At 35.0% G+C, this 21,801-nt stretch overlaps 1 protein-coding gene across 22 annotated transcripts in view; it reads right to left on the bottom strand.

Annotated features, from left to right (window-relative positions):
• The window catches only part of STXBP5L (syntaxin binding protein 5L), a 422,914-nt gene that overhangs the window by 113,631 nt on the left and 287,482 nt on the right, over window positions 1-21,801 (bottom strand). For all 22 annotated transcript variants that reach the window (XM_067034516.1, XM_067034508.1, XM_067034500.1 and 19 more), the window contains one exon: window positions 20,552-20,677. In XM_067034516.1, coding sequence (XP_066890617.1) covers window positions 20,552-20,677 — 126 coding nt within the window. The remainder of the gene's footprint in view (window positions 1-20,551; window positions 20,678-21,801) is intronic.

Below are 21,801 nucleotides of genomic sequence, written 5' to 3' on the forward strand. Positions count from 1 at the left end.
AAAAGACCAATACTTTACAAACTTTGCCAGAAAATACAAGATGGAATTCATTCTACGTAGTATTACCCTCATATCAAAATTAGATAAAGATATCCCAAGAAAACTAGACCAGTTCCACTTCTAGGTAAATCCCCAAGAGAAATGAAAACATATTTTTACATAAAGACTTATTCATAAATTTTCATAGCAACATTATTCATAATATCCAAAAAGTATTAACAATCTAAATGTCCATGAGCTTTGAGTAGAAAAATAAAATCTAGCATTATCTATAAAATGAAATATTATTTAGCAATAAAAGGAAATGAAATACTGATAGATCCTACAACATGGATGAATCTCAGAAACATTATGCTAAGTTAAGGAAGCTGGATGAAACGACCACATATTAAATGATTTCATGTATGCCATATGTCCAGAAAAGGAAAATCTATAGAGATGAAAAAGAAATTAGTGGTAGGAATAAGAATTGATGACAAATTAAAGTGAGGGTCTTTTGGGGGAGTGGTTAAAAAATTCTAAAACTTGATTGTTTATGGTTTTGACAACTCTGCAAAATAACTGAACTGTAAACTTAAATGGGTGAATTTTAAGTTATATAAATTATATTAAAATAAAGTAATTTTGAAAACCACTTCAAATTATCATTATGTTTATTGCTTTTTTCATGTCTCACATGTATGACAAATCCCTTGAAAATCACATATTACTAAAATGGACACAAAGAGAAATAGAAAACCTAAATAGCCCCTGGTGCAGCCACTGTGGATAACAGTATGGAGGTTTCCAAAAAACTAAAAATAGAACTACCATGTGCCCAGCAATTCTGCTTCTAGGTATATAATCCAAAAAATAAAAACAACCTAAAACAAAAACATTAATTTGAAAAGATAAAGGCACCGTAGTGTTCACAACAGCATTCTTTACAACTGCCAACTGCCAAGGAAGCAACCTTAGTGTTCAACACAGATGAATAAATAAAGAAGATCTGGTAGATAGATATATACAATGGAATACTACTCAGCCATAAAAAAGAATGAAATTTTGCCACTTGCAGCAACATGGATGGACTTGGAGGGCATTATGCTAAGTGAAATAAGTCAGACAAAGAAAGACAAATACTGTATGATATCACTTATATGTGGAATCTAAAAAATATAAAAACTAGTGAATAAGACAAAAAAGAAGCAGAATCGCAGATACAGAGAATAAACTAGTTGTTACCAGTGGGGAGAGGGTGAGATGGGGTAGGTGATAAATAAAAAGGTTATTATGTAATTATATGAAATCATGTGTGTGAAACTTGAAAATTGTAAAGCTGGGACTTCCCTGGTTGCACAGTGGTTAAGAATTTGCCTGCCAATGCAGCGGACATGGGTTCAATCCCTGGTCCTGGAAGATCCCACATGCCATGGAGCAACTAACCCCGTGTGCCACAACTATTGAGCCTGCACTCTACAGCCCGCAAGCCACAACTACTGAGCCCACATGCCACAACTACTGAAGCCCATGCACTCTAGGGCCCATGTGCTGCAACTAATGAACTTGCATGCTGCAACTAATGAAGCCTGCACATCTAGAGCCTGTGCTCTGCAACAAGAGAAGCCACTGCAAATGAGAAGCCCATGCACCGCAACTAGAGAACGTCTGTGTGCAGCAATGAAGAACCAAAGCAGCCAAAAAATAAAAAGAAAATTGTAAAGCACTATAGAACTTAAAGAATCTTCCATTCAATAAAAAAAAAAAAAAATTAAAAAGGACATTTTAATGGATTTTTATAGTATTGTTAAATTGATTTCACGAATACAATTATATATTAGAACCAGAAAAAGAAAAAAGAAAATCTGAATAGCCCTATATCTGTTTTAAAAATTGATCTGTAATTTAAAACCTTCCCACAAAGAAAACTCTAGGCCACATGGCTTTCCTGGTTAGTTCAAATATCTAGGAGAGGAATAATACACATCTTATACAAATTTTTCTGAAAATAGAGGAGGTGAGAACACTTTTCAATTCATTTTATTAGGTCTAAAAACCTTGATACCAAAACCAGACAAACACATTACAGAAACAGAAAATTAAAGGTTAACATTCCTCATCAAAAAGCTCTAAGAGGGCTTCCCTGGTGGTGCAGTGGTTGAGAGTCTGCCTGCGGATGCAGGGGACACGGGTTCGTGCACTGGTCTGGGAAGATCCCACATGCCGTGGAGTGGCTGGGCCTGTAAGCCATGGCCGCTGAGCCTGCTCATCTGGAGCCTGTGCTCCACAATGCGAGAGGCCACAACAGTGAGAGGCCCATGTACCCCCCCCCAAAAAAAAGCTCTAAGAAATCCCTAATAAAACACTGCCATATCAGACAGAGTAATATATTAAAAGCATAACACATTATGACCAAATGGATTTTATTCTAAGACTGCAATAATACTATACTATTTGAAAATTAATCAGTGTAATTCACCAAAGTAACAAAATAAAGGAGAAAATAATACAACCATCTTAATTGATACAGAATGTACAAGTCACTCACGATAAAATTTTTCAGCAAATAAGGATTAAAAGGCATCTCTGACAAATCTCTAGCTAATGATATTCTTAATGGTGAAATACTGAATACTCTCCCCCAAGGTTGGTAATAAAGCTAAGTGTCCATTCTTACCATGTCTATTCAACACTGTACTACACATAAAAACTAGAAAGTCAAAAGTAGAACTGATTTCTATTCAGAGACATAATTGCCTATGTATAAGATCTTAAGGAAACCACATGCAAGTACTAAGACCAATAAGTTAACTAACAAAGCTATAGGATACAAGTTAAGTATACAAAAACACTATTGTTTCTAAATACCAGCAGTGAACAATTAGAAAATGAATTTTAAAAGAATACCATTTGCAACAGTATCAACATATGTAAAATACTTTGAAATAAATTTAACAAAATATATGCAATAACAGTATACTTGCAAAATTTTGAAGCATTGCTGAGAGAAATTAAAGATGCCAAATAAGTAGAATGCTACACCATGTTTATAGATGGGAAGACAATAATATCAACATGCCAATTTTCCCCAAATTTTTCCATGGAATCAATATAACCTGAATCATAAACCCAGTAAGCTGTTTTGGATGAAATCAACAGGCTGATTATAAAATGTATATGGAAATTGAGGAGTCCAGTTCCGGGCTAAAAACCTTTGTGTGATTTTTCAGTCTGACCATAGGCAATTACAAAGGCTTTACTTGGTAGGCTTCTCAAGGGAAAGCTGCCCTCGCAAGACCAGATTTAGTGCACAGCCAATGCACTGCAGTCTCTGAAGGGAGGTGCAGTCAAGGATCCAGGCCCCTCTAGCAGGTTAAGCTCTTATGCCCATTTTCATTCCTAGCTCAGGTACCTTCATTGGTAGGTATTTTTTTCTGAGGCCTTTGCAGAAGTCTTCAAGCACCTCTGCTGATGCCTCCTCATTGGGGATGAGGGGGTCCTCTGAAGATACTTTTTCCCCACTCTGACTCTGTACCCAGTACTCTTCCACTCCTAGCCCTCCCCCTTTGCCCTCTCCTCTGACCTCAAGGTCCATAACACTCCCAGAGCCTTCTGTTTGGGGCAATCCCGACAGTGAGAAGACCCTTATTCCTGTGCTGATTCACTTGATCCTCAACTGATGTGCTGTTCCATAGGGGGAAAATAGAACAGGGGGCAGTTGGTGCTTTTTCCAGTTTTACTTCTTGCTTACTCTATCAAAGTAAGTGACTGAAGGCTTCATTTTGGCTCACTGTGTTAATCAGCTACTCTGATACCTAAGGAGCTCAGCTCTCTCTCTAGCCCAGCTGTGTTTCTGACAGAAATTCAGAAGACCTGGAATAGCCAGAACAATTCTGAAAAAGTAGAACAAATTCAAAGGCCTTATACTACCTGATTTCAAGACTTACTACAAAGCTACATTAATCAAAACATTGTGATACTGGCATAGGGAATAAAATAGATTAATGGAGCAGAGTAGAGATTCTGGAAATAGATTCACAGTTGATTTTTTGACAACCATGCTAAAAGAAGTCAATGGAGAACAGAGGATCTTTTATATCACATGGTACTGGAACAGCTGAATATATGTAGAACAGAAAAGAAACCAACTGTTACACATCATACTCAAAATTAATTTGAGATTGCTCATACACCTAAACATAAATTCTATAGTTATAAAACTTCTGGTTAAAAAAAATCTCCTGAGGTAGGCAAAGATTTCTTAGAACACAAAAAGCAATAAACATTAAAAAAATTGATAACTTAAGCTACTTCAAAATTAAAATCTGCTCACAAAAAGACACCATTAAAAACAGGTAAGCCACAGATTGGCGGGGGGTGGAATATTAGCAATACATATACTTAACAAAGAGACTTGAATACAGAATTAACTTTTAAAACATTCTGCATTCAACAATAAAAACTATGGGTAAAAGTTCTGAACACACTGTCCATAAGGGAAGATATACAAATGATCAACAGACGTGTGAAAAAAGTGTTCAACATCATGAGTTAGACCATGTGGAAAGGTTAATTAAGAAGACTTACAACACCAAATTTATTGCTGAGGATATAGAACAACTGAATGTTCACAACTGCTGGCTGTAATGTAAATTGTACAACCACTTTGAAAAATTTTAAAGTATTTTTAATAAAAATTAAACATACATCTATCCTATCACCCTGTGATTCCAATCCTAGGTATTTACTGATAGAAATGAAAATACAGTTGACCCTTGAACAACACAGGTTTGAATTGTGCAGATCCACTTATATGTAGATTTTTTCCAATAAATACAGTCAGCCCTCTGTATCTGCGGATTCCACATTCATGGATTCAACCAACTGTGGATTGTAAACTGTAATATATGACCCTTAGCTGGTTGAATCCATGGATGTGGAACCCACATATATGGAGGGGTGACTATGGGACTTAAGCATATACAGATTTTGGTATCTGTGTAGAGTCCTGGAGTCAACCCCCTCATGGATACCAAGGGATGACTGTACAAGTCCCTTAAAACGTGTACAAGAATATTCTTAGAAGCTTCACTTACAATAGCCTCCAAATGGAAATAGTCCAAATGTCCATTAACAGGAGAATGGATATACAAACTGTGATGTATTCATATACTGGTAAACTTCTAAGCAATAAAAGGATTGGACACTCATGCACACACATATACATACATATGTATATGTTTTTATATATTGGTGAATATTTAGAAACCAGTATCTGACACAAACTTGTGTGTGTACATATATGTGTGTGTGTGTGTGTGTGTGTGTATATATATATGTATACATATATACACATACAAACATAGTTATACAGTTGATCCTTGAACAACATGGAAGATGGGTTAGGGGTGCCAACCCTCTGCACTGAAATTCCCATATAACTTTGTAGTTGGCCATCTATATCTGTGGTTCTATATCCTCGGATTCAATCAACCACAATGGTGTAGTATTGTAGTATTTATTGAAAAAATTCCATGTGTAAGTGGACCTGTGCAGTTCAAATCCATGTTGTTCAAGGGTCAACTGTATATATACATATATTTGAGTATGTGTGTGTGTGTGTGTGCATATATATATACACATACACATATACCCACATACATACTGGTTTATAATTCTCTAATAAAAGGAACCAGAGTTCCTTGCAAAAATTTGATTCCAGGGTTAGGCAAGGAATATATAAGATAAATATAAAACAATCCAAATATTTATATAGAAGCATAGAAGACCCAGAATTGCCAAAGCAATCCTGACGAAAAAAAACAAAGCAGGAGGCATAACTCTCCCATACTTCAGACAATACTACAAAGCGAAAGTAATCAAAACAGTGTGGTATTGGTACAAAAGCAGACATATGGATTAATGGAACAGAATAGAGAGCCCAGAAATAAACCCACACACCTACAGTCAATCTTTGACAAAGGAGGCAAGAATATAAAATGGGAAAAAGACAGTCTCTTCAGCAAGTGCTGCTGGGAAAGTTGGACAGCTGCATGTAAATCAATGTAGTTAGAATACACCCTCACACCATGGACAAAAGTAAAGTCAAAATGGCTTAAAGACTTAAACGTAAGACATGACACCATAAAACTCCTAGAAGAGAACACAGGCAAAACATTCTCTGACATAAATAGAACCAATGTTTTCTTAGGTCAGTCTCCCAAGGCAATAGAAATAAAAACAAAAATAAACAAATGGGACCTAATCAAACTTACAGGCTTTTGCACAGCAAAGGAAACCATAAAAAAAAAAAAAAAAGACAACCTACAGAATGGAAGAAAATATTTGCAAATGATGCTACAGACAGGGGCTTAATCTCCAAAATATACAAACAGCTCATACAACTCAACAACAACAAAACAACTGAATCAAAAAATGGGCAGAATGGGCTTCCCTGGTGGCGCAGTGGTTGAGAGTCCACCTGCCGATGCAGGAGACATGGGTTCGTGCCTCGGTCCAGGAAGATCCCTCATGCCGCGGAGCGGCTGGGCCCGTGAGCCGTGGCCGCTGAGACTGCGCGTCCAGAGCCTGTGCTCCGCAACGGGAGAGGCCACAACAGAGAGAGGACCACATACCGCAAAAAAAAAAAAAAAGGGCAGAAGACCTTAATAGACATTTCTCCAAAGATGACATACAGATGGACAGTAGGCACATGAAAAGATGCTCAACATCATTAATTATTAGAGAAATGCAAATCAAAACTACAATGAGGTACCACCTCACACCATTCAGAATGGCCATCATTAAAAAGTCTACAAATAACAAATGCTGGAGAGGGTGTGGAGAAAAGGGAACCCTCCTACACTGTTGGTGGGAATGTAAGCTGGTGCAGCCACTATGGAAAACAGTGTGGAGGTTCCTCAGAAAACTAAAAATAAAATTACCATATGATCCAGCAATCCCACTCCTGGGCATATACCTGAACAAAACTATAATTTAAAAAGATACATGTACTCCTATTTTCATAGCAGCACTATTCACACTAGCCAAAACACAGAAACAACCTAAATGTCCATTGACAGATGAATGGATAAAGAAGATGTGGTACATATATACTATGGAATACTACTCAGCCATAAAAAATGAAACAATGCCATTTGCAGCAACATGGATGCAACTAGAGATTATCATACTAAGTGAAGTAAGTCAGAAAGAGAAAGACAAATACCATATGATATCACTTACATGTGGAATCTAAAATAGGACACAAATAAACATACCTAGGAAACAGAAACAGACTCACAGACATAGAGAACGGACTTGTGGTTGCCAAGCAGGAGGGGGAGGAGGGTCGGAAGGACTGGGAGTTTGGGATTAGCAGATGTAAATTATTATACATAGGACAGATAAACAACAAGGTCCTACTGTATAGGACAGGAACTATATTCAATATCCTGTGATAAACCATAATGAAAAAGAATATTAGAAAAAGAATGTCTGTATGTGTATAACTGAGTCACTGCTGCACAGCAGAGACTGGCACAACATTGTAAATCAACTACACTTCAATTAAAAATATATAAATATAAAAATATAAAAAGGAAGGAAATTCTGCAATATGCCACAACATGGATAAACCTTGAGCACATAATGCTAAGTGAAAATAAACCAGTCACAAAAAGAAAAAAAAGATAAATATGAAACATTATGGAGCACGAGAAAATAAGAACCTGCTCAAAAAATGATAGGTATGTATCAAAAGGACACAGAAGCCATCTTGATAGGGTCCCATAGGGCTGAATCTGGAACAATTTGAGCATCACAATAACAAATGATAATAACAGATCTTATCTCATTGAATAAAATAGAAATTCATGATTCCATAGTGATATAAACAAATGAATAAGTAAATATCTATATAAGATAGGAGGTTATACTCTCTAACCAGTAAAATGCTTATGAATAAATTTAGAGGAAATAATGGAGTTAGAAAATCACCAATGGATACTAAAACTAATGAGTGAAACTTGGATAAAATTTTTACATAATTTCACAAATCTCCCCATAAATTACTTACCATTTACAAAGGAAAATAATAACGTTACAACGGTGAAACCTAGTGGGCATCACCTTCAACAAACAATCAAAATTATCACGACTAATGTTAAGATAAACTATTTTCAAGTGCCTTTTGATATGACAAACTAAGGAAGACACTGCCTTCTGTGCTATACCTGCCAAAATGCTTAATTTGATTCTAATCACAAGAAAGTATCAGACAAACTCCAATTGAAGTACATTAAACAAAATAACTGGTCTGTACTCTTGAAAAATATCAAAGTAAAAAAAAAAACAAATGCTGAGGAACTATCCCAGATTAAAGGAAATTAAGAAATGAAAACTAAGATGTAAGAGCCTGGATTTGATTCTGTTCTGGGAATGTACTATACTTATCCTGTAAAAGAATGTCCTTGTTCTTAAGAAATACACAGTGATATAGATCATTTTTCAACTCTTAAATTTGTTATCTTTCCAAGTTCAGAGAAAAACCCTCAGTTACTCACAACGTATTAAAAGTCCAGGGCTTCCCTGGTGGCACAGTGGTTGAGAGTCCGCCTGCCGATGCAGGAGACACGGGTTCGTGCCCCGGTCCGGGAGGATCCCACATGCTGCGGAGTGGCTGGGCCCGTGAGCCATGGCCACTGAGCCTGTGCGCGTCCGGAGCCTGTGCTCCGCAACGGGAGAGGTCACAACAGTGAGAGGCCCGCATACAGCAAAAAAAAAAAAAAAAAAAAAAAAAAAAATCCAATATGGTAATATACCCCCAAATCTAGATTTCAAAGGTTCTTACAAGAATCTCTGTTACAGCAATAAAAACAATTCCTAAAGAAAAAGGAGAGATCTACGAATTATCTCTGATCACAGACTCAAATGGCAAGTAAAACAATTCAAGCTTTAAGGGCCTCACAGACTAACATAACCAAATTGAGTAAATTACAATAGGTACCACATCACACTGTTGTTTATAGACCATTCTCCATGAATATTTCCCTGTTAATCCTCTGGGTCTTCTTAGTGAAGGCATTTACAGCCAAGTTAAGGACGTTTGTATAACATTCCCAGACATCCCAGGCTTAGAGGTAGCTCCCTCCCTGAAGACATTCCAGGGGAGTAAAGATAAAGACCTCTCCCTTTCTTCCCCAGAGAAGATTTTCTTACATTCCAGAGTAAAGATAAGGTTTCTTTCTCCAGATGGGAGAATGGATAGACCACCAGCAGAACTATTTTCAGATCTGAGTTTTAAAAACTTGTGTTCTTCTCTTGTTATACCACTGCACATGCAGGAACCTTCTGTCCCTCACCATGTTAACATGTTGGGACTGAGGGTCAGGAACTGATGCAAGATGTTGCTCTAGCTGCTGGTTTTGCTATCAGTAATAAACTTTCTTTGTCTCTGACACACATGCCTGTCTTCTGTCAATATACACACAAAAGTGTGGCAAGGCTAATTAACTAGCTTGTAAGAGGGGAAAATCTTAATCTTGCAAAGTTTCTGACTTAAGAGTTGACCTTTGGTAAATTCCTCAAAAGAGCAGAACAATTAATAATCAATGGGAAAATAGGGCTACTCAGCTAAACTTGATTACACTAATCCTTGGGACTTACTGTCTGGGTTAGACTTAGGCCAACTAGGATACTGGACAGCAAGTGGTTTCAAATCTTTTTTATAATAATTACGATTGTCCTTATGTTTTTCTCCTTCTTTTATGTCTGATATCCAGGTACTTAAATGCTGCTACAAAATCACTGATCTGGGGCACTATTCAACAAATTATCTGCTTCATAAAGAGGTTGAGGCCCTCATAGTCAGTCAGTTGAGGGGGTTGAGTTTGACCAAAAGGGTGGAATTGAGAAATTCTAACAAGAAAAATGGTACAGACCTGGTATATTTCAGATGGAAGTATTCCTAAATGATGACAAACATAATGCAGAAAATGACTTTTACATATAGGTCACAAATTAAACAGCTAAGGTCTTCTGGAGAAGCCATATATAACTAAAACTGGATTAGTTGATGAGTCATACAGCTGCCCAAAAGCAAATACCTTGACTGGTCTCTTTGTTAGCTGTTAACCCATTACCATTTTAATGGAAAACGCAAAGTTCATTATTTAGAAAGTGTCTGTGGTTTTTCTTTCTCTGCTTTCTCCTTTATCATATATAAATTCTTTTTTGTATGTATTAGACAAAATCGACCTATTGGTTTACTTTGTATTCAAGTAAATAATGTGGTAACAATTAAGTATGTCTTTGAGTTATTCTTTGACAGGTGGTAATAAAGTACTGTTCTTTCTAGCTCTGGAGCACATTACCTCATGTTGTTTCTCTACATCCTAGATAAATGATCAATTTATAAAAACTCCTCAAATTATTCTATTTTGAATATGTCATGTATATACTGCTCTAAGCCTAACAGATTATACTTTATATGTATTAATACATTTATTTAATCCTCTCAACATTTTGTCATTTTACAGAAAAAAAAACTAAGCACAAAAAGCTTAAGTAACTTTTCTAAGATCCAACAGCTAGAAAGAAGCAGAATTAGGATTTGAGTCTCAAAGAATCTGACTCTAGTGTTAATGCTTCTTAACTCTATACTAGACTATCTTAGTAAAAACAAACAAAAAAACAGAGCTCTCTACTAAGCCTAATTATCAAAGCTCCATGTTTCTGTATCCTCTGGAAATGATGGGAGGAAAAACAGCTGATAATAATAGAAAAGCTGACTCAACATAATTCCTTTTATCTTTGGAATAAAAGTCAAGTAGTCACACTTTATCTTCTCATAAGATTCCTTCAATGACTTTGATTTCTCACGCTCTTTTTTACACTCATTTTGTTCTCTCACTTTGCTGCATTCTATCAATTTCTATATTTACTCTTTTAAATGACTTTCAAGTCACAGTATATTAATATTTCCATTATTAAATACCCTGACTAGAATATAAACTGAATGAGGGTAGTGCTTTTCCCCCCCTGAATTCTAAGGAGTAATTATTTTCAAAGGTCCAAGCTTTTATAGTCCTTTTTAATATCTGATGATTCTCACCACCTCACACCCTCAACTCCCAAAAGAAGGTACTTTTCAGAGGCACAGTGCTATTTCTTTTTGTTTGTTTTTTCTTAAGTTTTAAAAATTACACTTGGGGCTTCCCTGGTGGCGCAATGGTTGAGAGTCCTCCTGCCGATGCAGGAGACACGGGTTCGTGCCCCGGTAAGGGAGGATCCCACATGCCGCGGAGCGGCTAGGCCCGGGAACCATGGCCGCTGAGCCTGCGCGTCTGGAGCCTGTTCTCCGCAATGGGAGAGACCACAACAGTGAGAGGCCCACGTACCGCAAAAAAAAAAAAAATTACACTTGAAAGTATTCTTACTTTAAAAAATTCAAACAATAACGATAAAATGAAAGTTCCCTTAAATCAACCCACTGTATGCCAATCCCCTTTTCAGATTACTTCCATGAACAGTTTTGTTTATATCTTCTTGGCCTTTTTCTATATTTTAACAAGTAGATATTTGTTCTATAACTTTCTTGTTTTCACTAAAATATGCCTAAGAGGTATTTCCTTGCTGTGTTTTTTAACATTTGCATTGTATTCTATAGTATAAAAGTAACATTAAAAAAAGTATCTTCCTAGTTATGGACTTTTACATGGGTTCCAAATATTTTGCTATTATATATAATGATGCAAAGAACATCTTTCAACAAACTTTGTGCATAAGTGACAGTCTCCAGAAATTATTAAAATTTCAGTAAGATTAGATTTTGAGAGTCAAAAGATATGCTTAGTTTTATTTAAAAAAATAAAATACATTTATATGTGAGGATCCACTTTCTGACACTGTTAACAGAAAATACTAGTAATCTTTAAAAATTTGCTCATATAATAAGCAAAAATCACTGTTTTGTTATTTCAGTTTTCTTTTTCCTTGTTGTTAGTGAAGTTGAGAATCTTTTCAGGTTTGTTAGCCATTTGTATTTCTTTTGTTTACATACTTTGCTTACTTTTTTTTTTTTTTTTGTGGTATGCGGGCCTCACTGTTGTGGCCTCTCCCGTTGTGGAGCACAGGCTCCGGACGCTCAGGCTCAGCGGCCATGGCTCACGGGCCCAGCGGCTCCGCGGCATGTGGGATCTTCCCGGACCAGGGCACGAACCCGTGTCCCCTGCATCAGCAGGCGGATTCTCAACCACTGCGCCACCAGGGAAGCCCTTAAAACTGCTTACTTTTGATTGGGTTATTTTTCATATCAATTTACAGAAATTTTTAATGTATTCTGGAAGTTTACAGCATATAGAAATGTATTCTGGATGTTTATAGCATATTACAGATAAACAAATTTTGCCTGGTGCAAATAATATCACGAATCTTGATTTTATAAAGTTTACTATATATTTTGGTAATTATTTATATAAATTCATAGAAAGCTAGTTTTTTAAATAGCTGCAAAATATTTGTGTGTACTCTAATTTATTTACCTAGAATTTTGTTACAGACAACAAGGTTGCTTCTAGTCTTTTGCTATTAACACCACAATAATGAATATCCTTTATAAATTACTTTGCATTCAAATATTGAGTATATTTATGGGATAAATTTCTAGAAATAAAATTACTCAATTATTTGAAAAAACTTTATATTTTACTCTTTAATTCAAGTATAAGACACATAAATGAAATTGTACACTTCAATGAATTATCACAAAGTGAACAACCTTAAATAATTACCACTACACATCAAGAAATAGAATGTTACCAGCAGCTGTCTTGTGCATCTCCTGATTTTTGCTCCTCTCCCATCTCCCCAAATCTGACTTCCTACACCAAAAATCAGTTTTTCTTGCTGTTGATAAATGTTTCACTTTTTTCTAGAATACTGTTGCACATAAATGAAGTTAATTCACTTTCATTGCTGTAGAATTCAATTGGATTAATATAATACAATTTATTTATTCAGTCTACTCTGATGGTCATTTGTTTGTAGTTTGGGACTATTATAAATATAATACTGCCATTGCAAATAATGCTACTGTCATTTGGTGCATACGTGCTTGCATTTCATTGGGTATATACCTAGAAATGAAACTTCTGGGTTGTAGGGCATGCATACATAGGTATGCTAAAATGAAGTAAATAAAGTTAACAACTCTATAAAGTAGATTCACCAATTTACCCTCTTAGCAGTGTTTGAGAGTTCTTGATACCCAATATCGTTGTAAACACTACCAACATTACCAATGGTAATGGTGTACCTTTTCATATAAATATGAAAATATATTTGTCATTTAGATATTCTCTTTTATGACATGTTTGTTCAAATTTCTTCTGATTTTTTGCTATCGAGTTATATTTTTCCTATTGATGATACTGTTTACACTCTGGATAGGAGTCCACTGTCAGATAAAATTAATCCAAATATATCTTCCTTGTCCTGCCATTTCACTCTCTTAATTGTGCCATTTTTTTCCAAGAAATTCTTAATGTTTTCCTCTATGGTTTATACTTTTTGAGTACTGTTTAAGAAATAATTCCTTAACCAAAGTATTATGAAGAAACTCTCCTATTACACTTTCTAGAATCTTTGTGTACAGTGGAAGAGTCAAATTTCATTTTTTCTATATAATTATTCAATTGACTTTGTACTACTTATTGGGTGGTGGGGAACCTGTCATTTCTTCCATTGCTCTGCAGAACCAATTTGGCTAAATATGCTTGGATCTATTTCTGAGCTCTTTATTCTGTTCATTGGGTCTATTTGTCTATCCTGCACCAATAAGAACACTGTCATGACTAATACAGCTTTATTTAGTAAGTCTTGTTTTCAAGTAGAGTGGTCTTCTAATTCTGTTTTTCTTTAATACTGTCTCAGCTAGTTGTGGCCCTTTGCATTTCTCTGTACATTTTAGAAGGGGAAAAAAATCAACTGAAATTTATATTGGTATTCTGGTATATCTACAGATCAATTTGTGAAAAATTGTCATCTTTACACTACTACTGAATTTTTCATTCCATGATTTAGGTTCTTAAATTTATATTAAGTTTTATAGTTTTCTGGGTAGAAGTCTTAAATATCTTTTATTAGATTTATTCCTAGATCTTTTATTATTTTTATTTTATTGTAGATGAAATCTTTACACAATTTTAGTTTATTTTGTAAGTATATGAAAATATAATCTATTTTTTACTTGGACTCTGTATCCAGTAACCTTGTTAAACTCAATTGCTAATTCTAATAATTTATCTGCTAAATGATTTTTTTTTTTTTACATTTCCTTTGTTTCCAATCCATACGACTGATTTATTTACCTTTCTCAGTACAATGAAAATAGAAGTGGTCACAGCAGTCATCTTTGTCTTGTTTTTACGCCAGAGGTAAAGCTTTTAACATTTTTAAGTATGAATAATATTTGCTGCCATATATCACACTAAAGAAATTCCCTTCTTGTTTTAGTTAGTTGTTAGTAAATGTTTATTTTGCTTTTCTCATCTACGGCTTAATCATTATGGCTTTCTACATTATCCTGTTAATGTGATGATTTACACTGATTCATTTTAAATGTTGAACAAACCTTGCATTCCTGGTATAAACCAAACTCGATTATGATATTTTTATTGCTACATTTATTTATAGTTTGACTGGGATTTTTGTATCTATGTTCATGTATGATATGGACTTATAATTTTCACTTTTTGTAATGCTTTTTTCAAGTTTTTATTTTTTAATTAAAAATTTTTTTAATTCAACTATAGTTGATTTATAGTATTGTGTTAGTTTCAGCATGGTAATTTGGGTTTTTTGTAGATTATATTCCATTATAGGTTATTACAAGATACTACATATAATTTCATGTGGTATACAGTAAAAACCTTGTGCTTATCTATTTCATGTATAGTAGTTGTGTCTGTTAATCCCATTCTCCTAATTTGTCCCTCCCCTCTTCCCTCTACCCTTTGGCAACCACACATTTGTTTTCTATGTATGTGAGTCTGTTTCTGTTTTGTATAAGATTCGTGTGTATAGTTTTTAGATTCTACAAGTGATATTATATAGTATTTGTCTTTCTCTGACTTATTTCACCAAGCATAATATTCTCTAGGCCCATCCATGTTGCTGCAAATGGCAGTATTTCATTCTTTTTTTATGTCTGAGTAATATTCCATGGTATATATGTACCACATCTTCTTAAGCCAATCATCTATTGATGGGCACTTGGGTTGCTTCCATGTCTTGGCTATTATAAATAGTGCTGCTATGAACATTGATTGGTGTGCATGTATCTTTTCAAATTAGTTTTCATTTTTTCTGGATATACACCAGAAAATTGCTTATCATATGGTAGTTCTTTTAGTTTTCTAAGAACCCTCCATTCTATTTTCCATAGCAGCTACACCAATTTACATTCTCTCTAACAGTGTACAAGGGTTCTCTTTTCTCCATATCCTCTCCAACATTTATTATTTGTAGACCTTTTGATAATAGCCATTCTGACTAGTGTGAGGTGATACCTCATTGTGGTTTTGATTTGCATTTCTCTAATAATCAGTGATGCTGAGCATCTTTTCATATGCCTGTTAGCTATCTGTATGTCTTCTTTAGAAAAATGTTTATTTAGGTTTTCTGTCCATTCTAAAAATTGGATGGTGTGTGTGTGTGTGTGTGTGTGTGTGTGTGTGTGTGTGTGTGTGTGTGTATGTTTGATATTGAGTTGTATGAGCTGTTTGTATATTTTGGATATTAACCCCTTGTTGGAGGCATAGTTTGCAAATATTTTCTCCTATTCCATAGGTTGTCTTTTCATTTTGTTGATGGTTTCCTTTGCTGTGCAAAAGCTTTTACATTTGCTTTGATTTCTTTTGCCTTGGGAGACTAATCAAAGAAAATATTGCTATACTTTATGTCAAAGAATATTTTGCCTATGTTCTCTTCTAGGAGTTTTGGTGTCACGTCTTACATTCAGGTTTTTAAACTATTTTAAGTTTATTTTTGTATATGGTGTGAGGGAATGTTCTAATTTCATTGTTTTATATGCAGTTGTCCAGCTTTCCCAACACCACTTGTTGAAGAAATGGTCTTTTCTCTATTGTATATTCCTACCTCCTTTGTCATAGATTAATTGATTATAGGTGTGTAGGTTTATTTCTGGGCTCTCTATTCTGTTCCATTGTTCTATATGTCTATTTTTGTGCCAATACCACACTGTTTTGATCACAGTAGATTTGTAGTATAGTATAGAATCTGGAAGGGTATGCCTTGTTTTTTTTCCCCAGGATTGCTTTGGCAATTATGGGTCTTTTCTGGTTCCATATAAATCTGTAGATTGCTTTGGGTAGTATGGCCATTTTAACAATATTAATTCTTCCAATCCAAGAGCATGGGATATCTTTCTGTTTCTTTGAATAATCTTCAATTTCCTACATCAATGTTTTATACTTTCAGCATATAGGTATTTCACCTCTTCAGTTAAGTTTACTCCTAGGTTTTTTTTTTTTTTTGGATGCAATTTTACATGGGATTTTTAAAATTTTCTCTTTCTGATATTTCATTATTAGTGTATAGAAATGCAGCAAATTTCTGTATATTAATCTTGTATCCTGTGACCTTGCTGAATACATTTATTAGTTCTAATAGTTTTGGGGTGGAGACTTTAGGGTTCTCTATACACAGTATCATGTCACCTGTAAATAGTGACAGTTTTACCTCTCCCCTTCCAACTTGGATACCTTTTATTTCTTTTTCTTGCCTGATTGCTGTGGCTAGGACTTCTAATACTATGTTGAATAGAAGTGGTGAAAGTGGGTATCCTTGTCTTCTTCCTGAATTTAATAGGAAAATTTTTAGCTTTTAACCACTGAGTATTATGTGAGTTGTGGGTATGTCATAAATGGCCTTTATGATGTTGAGATGTGTTCCATCTATATCCACTTTGATGAGAGTTTTTATCATAAATGGATATTGAATTTTGTCAAATGCTTTTTCTTTGTCTACTGAGATGATCACATGGTTTTTGTCTTTCCTTTTGTTAATGTGGTGTATCATATTGATTGAGTTGTGTATGTTGTACCATCCATCCTTGTGACTCTGGAATGAATTCAACTCTATCATGTTGTATGATACTTTTTACATATTGTTGGATTTTGTTTGCTAATATATTGTCAAGGATTTTTGCATCTGTATTCATCAGCGATATCGGCCTATAATTTTCTTGTCTTGTAGTGTATTTGTCTGGTTTTGGTGTCAGGGTGATGGTGGCTTCATAGAATGAATTTGGGAGTATTCCCTCTTCTTCAATTTTCTGGAATAGTTTGAGAAGGATAGGTATAAATTCTTCTTTGTAATTTTGGTAGAATTCCCCACTGAAGCCATCTAGTCCTTGACTTCTGCTGCAGGGAGGTTGTTTTGTTTGTTTGTTTATTTTTGTTTTTTTAATTACAGATTCTACTTCACTTCTAGTGATCAGTCTGTTCAAATTATGTTTCCTCTTGATTCAGTTTTGGCAGGAAGTTATCTCTACAGCCAAAGGGACTTGTCTCCTCTCTGTAGGGCCCCAGGACTGGGACTTCCAGTCTGTGGCTTGACCTACTCACTCCACAGGGGAAGGATCCAGGGGTGCAGACCTTCTCATCCTTTCAGATCCCTACCCAGGGTGGAGGTCCCAACCCTATAACTTTTTTCCATCCTACCCAGTTACATGGAAATCGTTCTTGCAGCTTTAGTTGTATAGGAGTTCTTCTGACAGTTTCCAGTTCCATGAGACTTGTTCCACATGTAAGTGAATTTTTGAGTTGTTTGTGGTGGGAGGTGAGTTCCACATCCTCCTACTCTGCCATCTTGATCCAATCCCTTTTCAAGTTTTGACATCAGGTTATGTTGGCCTCATAAAATGAGAGGAATATGATTTTTTTCTTTCACAATTCTCAGAAAGAGAAATAAGTTCTCAGAAAGAAAACAAGTACTGTTGTTACTTATTTCCTAAAACTCTGGTGGAATTTACATGGATAGCCAATTGAACTGGAGTTTTTTGGCACTTGAGGGTATCTATGAGGCAGGTGTCCAAGCTTTCTCATACAAGTGTAAGTTCTTCAGAGGCTTTGTAATGACTGTCACCCCCACAGTAACTTTACAAGGGAAACATGCTCTCTAACTGACTTACTTATTCCAACAACCTTCAGCTCCTGAACCTGGCAATACACCTTCATAGCTCTTAATTTTGGCATTGCCTTGCTTTTGCAGGTCAGTCTCTAAGTAGGGAACCCTGAAAATGGCTTGAGCTCAGCCAACTTCCATGGTAACTACCTGGGTTAAAAGATAAGCATATATTCTTGCCATATCAAACAATGGGATTATAAGCTGTCCCACACTCCCTTCCTTTCCTCCCCTTATCCATGGACTGTTCCTGCCAGCTTTCCTACCAAATAATTTTTCAGCCAAGAAGCAAGCTCCCAATATCATATTCACATACATCTTCTACCCACGCCCCCAAATTCTAGGAACACAGTTTTTTTTTTTCAGGTATTCACCCTTTCAGCTGGCTTCAAGGAGTTCTCTTGGAGCTCTCTTGGAGGTTTAGCTTAGGGGCAGACTGGGAAGTATAGAAATAGAGCCAAATATATATTTTTAATGTATTATTTGATAAAAGATGATTCCAAATTTAGAGGGGAAAGATGAAATATCCAGGAAAACGTGGTATTGGCATAACTCAGTCATCAGGTAAGAAATAAAGTTTAATCCCTATTTCATACTTTATACCTAAATAAACTCCAGATAAAGACTTAAATATATTAAAGAAACAATAGATATAAGACAATATTCTTCATTATCTTGAAGTGAAAAAGGCTTTTCTAAGTATGACACAAAATCCAGAGCCATAAAAGAAAAAAATAGAATTTAAATATTAAATTTTAAAAATTTAAATTTTTGCATGGAAAAAACCATCCTAAACAAAGTCATAAAAGAAACAAAAGAAAGGAAAATATCTGTAGCTTACATCACAGAGAAAGCTAACTTACTTACTATGTAAACAGTTTTCACAAATCTAAAAGACAAAGACAACAACTCTGCCAAAAAATGGACAAAGAATAGAAACAGAAATGTCACAGTAGAGAAAAAGATGTCCAATTTCACTTAAGATACAAGGAAAGTGTTAATATTATAATAATATACTTCCTTTTACTTAAAATGACAGGGATTAAAAGTTTGGTTATATACTATTGTTAGAAAGGTTGTAGGGAATCAGGTATTCTCAAACATTCCTGTTGGGAGTAGAATTTGGTACAACTTCTATGCAGGGCAACAACCTAGGAATAAGGATTAATTAGAACTAAATTAGCTTTTAAAGGGAATACAATCCAACTTTCAAAGATAGGATGTCTGACTGGATTTTGCTGTTCTGCACTTTCTACTGACTCTTAGTTTAGCCTGTCAGAGGAAATGAAAAATACTTTTTGGAGAATGATAACATCATTTAGAACCTCAAATTATCTCTATAATGTTCATATATATATATGGGAGTATATAACGTTCATATAACGTTGGATTAAAAAAACAAAATGGAAACAAAATCAAAAAGCAAACGTAGGTTACATAAAGACAATATAATGTGACCAGAAACCAAGACAAATGCTAAGATAGAAACCAGTTATGGAGTTATCAAACATACATTTTAAGTAACTACATTCAACATGTTCAAGGAAATAAAAGACAAGAGTGATAATTTAAGAAGATAACAGAAAGCTTTAAAAAGAGCCAAATGGAAGGTCTAGAACTAAAAAATAACTGAAATTGAACTCCATGAGTCAATCTACCATTAGATTAGACACCATTGAAGAATTAGTGAACTTTTAAAGACAAGTCAGAAGAAAGTATCCAAAAATGAAACACAAGGATGGAAAGTATAGAAACACAAGGGTGGAAAGGATAGAAAAGACAAAGCAAACAAACAAAAATGTATGAGTGTATTAACATCCTAACAACCTCCCAACAACATTAAAAAAATAGTGGGGATACTATTAAAGTTTAACATCAAGAAAGAACATAGAATCACAGTTTATATTTAAATTATTATTTTTCTTAGTACCATTTTCAATCTAATAAAAATCCAGGTAAGGGCTTCTTTCCATTTTTAGGATTTCACTTAAGTATTTTAAAATAAACATTTAAATATATCAAACATATCAGATAGGGACTTCCCTGGTGGCGCAGTGGTTAAGAATCCACCTGCCAATGCAGGGGACACAGGTTCGAGCCCTGGTCCGGGAAGATCCCACATGCCGCAGAGCAACTAAGCCCGTGTGCCACAACTACCAAGCCTGTGCTCTGGAGCCTGCGAGCCACAACTACTGAAGCCGCCTACGCACCGCAACGAAGAGTAGCCCCCACTCACCGCAACTAAAGAAAGCTCATACGCAGCAATGAAGACCCAACGCGGCCAAAAAATAAAAATAATAAATAAATTAAAAAATAAAACATATCAGATAAATAATACAAATTAGAAGACTGTTTAGCTACTTACATTCCATATGCCGAGCTTACAGCAAGGCTAGTAATCTGTTGTGGAGGTTCACCATCCACCCAGACCAACTGAATAACAAGTTCTGCTTGATACCCTGGAGGCATCCGCACTGGTCGTGTCTTAACACTAGAAAAGAGAGAAAAAGTAATTGCATCATATACAGTTCAAATATGTATGTTCACGCTTATTTTCAGAATTTACAACAAATCTTCCTACAGAAATATACAACACCAGGCACTGAGGACATTATGCAGGTAGGCAGTATCTTCTCTAACTTTCTCAAAATAAACCAAGACACTTGTGATTTCTTATTCTTTCCTTTAAGTAGTTTTTCAGTCAGATCCACAACTTCATCTGGCTTTCATCAGTTCTTTTTTCTCTTGTGATAGATAATAAAAATAATAATTTTTATTATTTAATTATTTTTCTTACATAATATTTGTTACATATATGTAAATTATAATGCATAACAATAAGAACTATGACCATTAATCTACCACCCAACTTAAGAGTTCAACATATTCAAAACCTGAATTCTTGCTTTCTCTATAAATTTGCTCCACTTGCAGCCTTCTCTATTCCAGCTGATAGCAACTCATCCTTCTAGTTATTGAGTTAAAAAAACTTAAAGTAATCCTTGACTAATATTCTTATACCTTACATCTCATATCTCACATCCAACCAATTATCAAATGTATTGGTACTACCTTCAAAATATATGCAGAAGCTGACCACTTTTTATAATACTTTAGTACTGCTACCATCCTAGTTACAGTTGACAAATAAAAATATGGGATATCCATTTAAATCTGAATTTCAAATAAACAATAAATAATGAGTTGATTTTGTTTATTTGTTTGTTTTTACTGTATTTCCCTAGCAATATTTGGGATATACTGATACTAAAAATGTTCATTGTTTCTCTGAAATTCAAATTAGTGTATCCTGTTCTGTTTTGTTTTGTTCTGTTTTGCTGAATCTGCCAGACCTTAACATTATCTCTAGGTAGGTGCAATAGCCTCCTTGTTGGTCTCCCATCTTTTACCTTTCCCTTCCATCCCCAAATCTACCTTCACCATAGTGACCAAAGTGACCAGTTTAAAATTTAAGTCTGATCATATCACTTCTGTATTTAAAACCCTATAATCATCCCCATTTAATTAGGAATAAAAGCCAAGGTCCTTACTATGGCCTATAATTTGCCCTCTATTACCTAACTGACTTCATCTCCTACTACCCTGTCCTCTACA

The sequence above is a fragment of the Kogia breviceps genome, chromosome 5 (genome assembly GCF_026419965.1).
Source record: "Kogia breviceps isolate mKogBre1 chromosome 5, mKogBre1 haplotype 1, whole genome shotgun sequence".
Lineage (NCBI taxonomy): Eukaryota > Metazoa > Chordata > Mammalia > Artiodactyla > Physeteridae > Kogia > Kogia breviceps.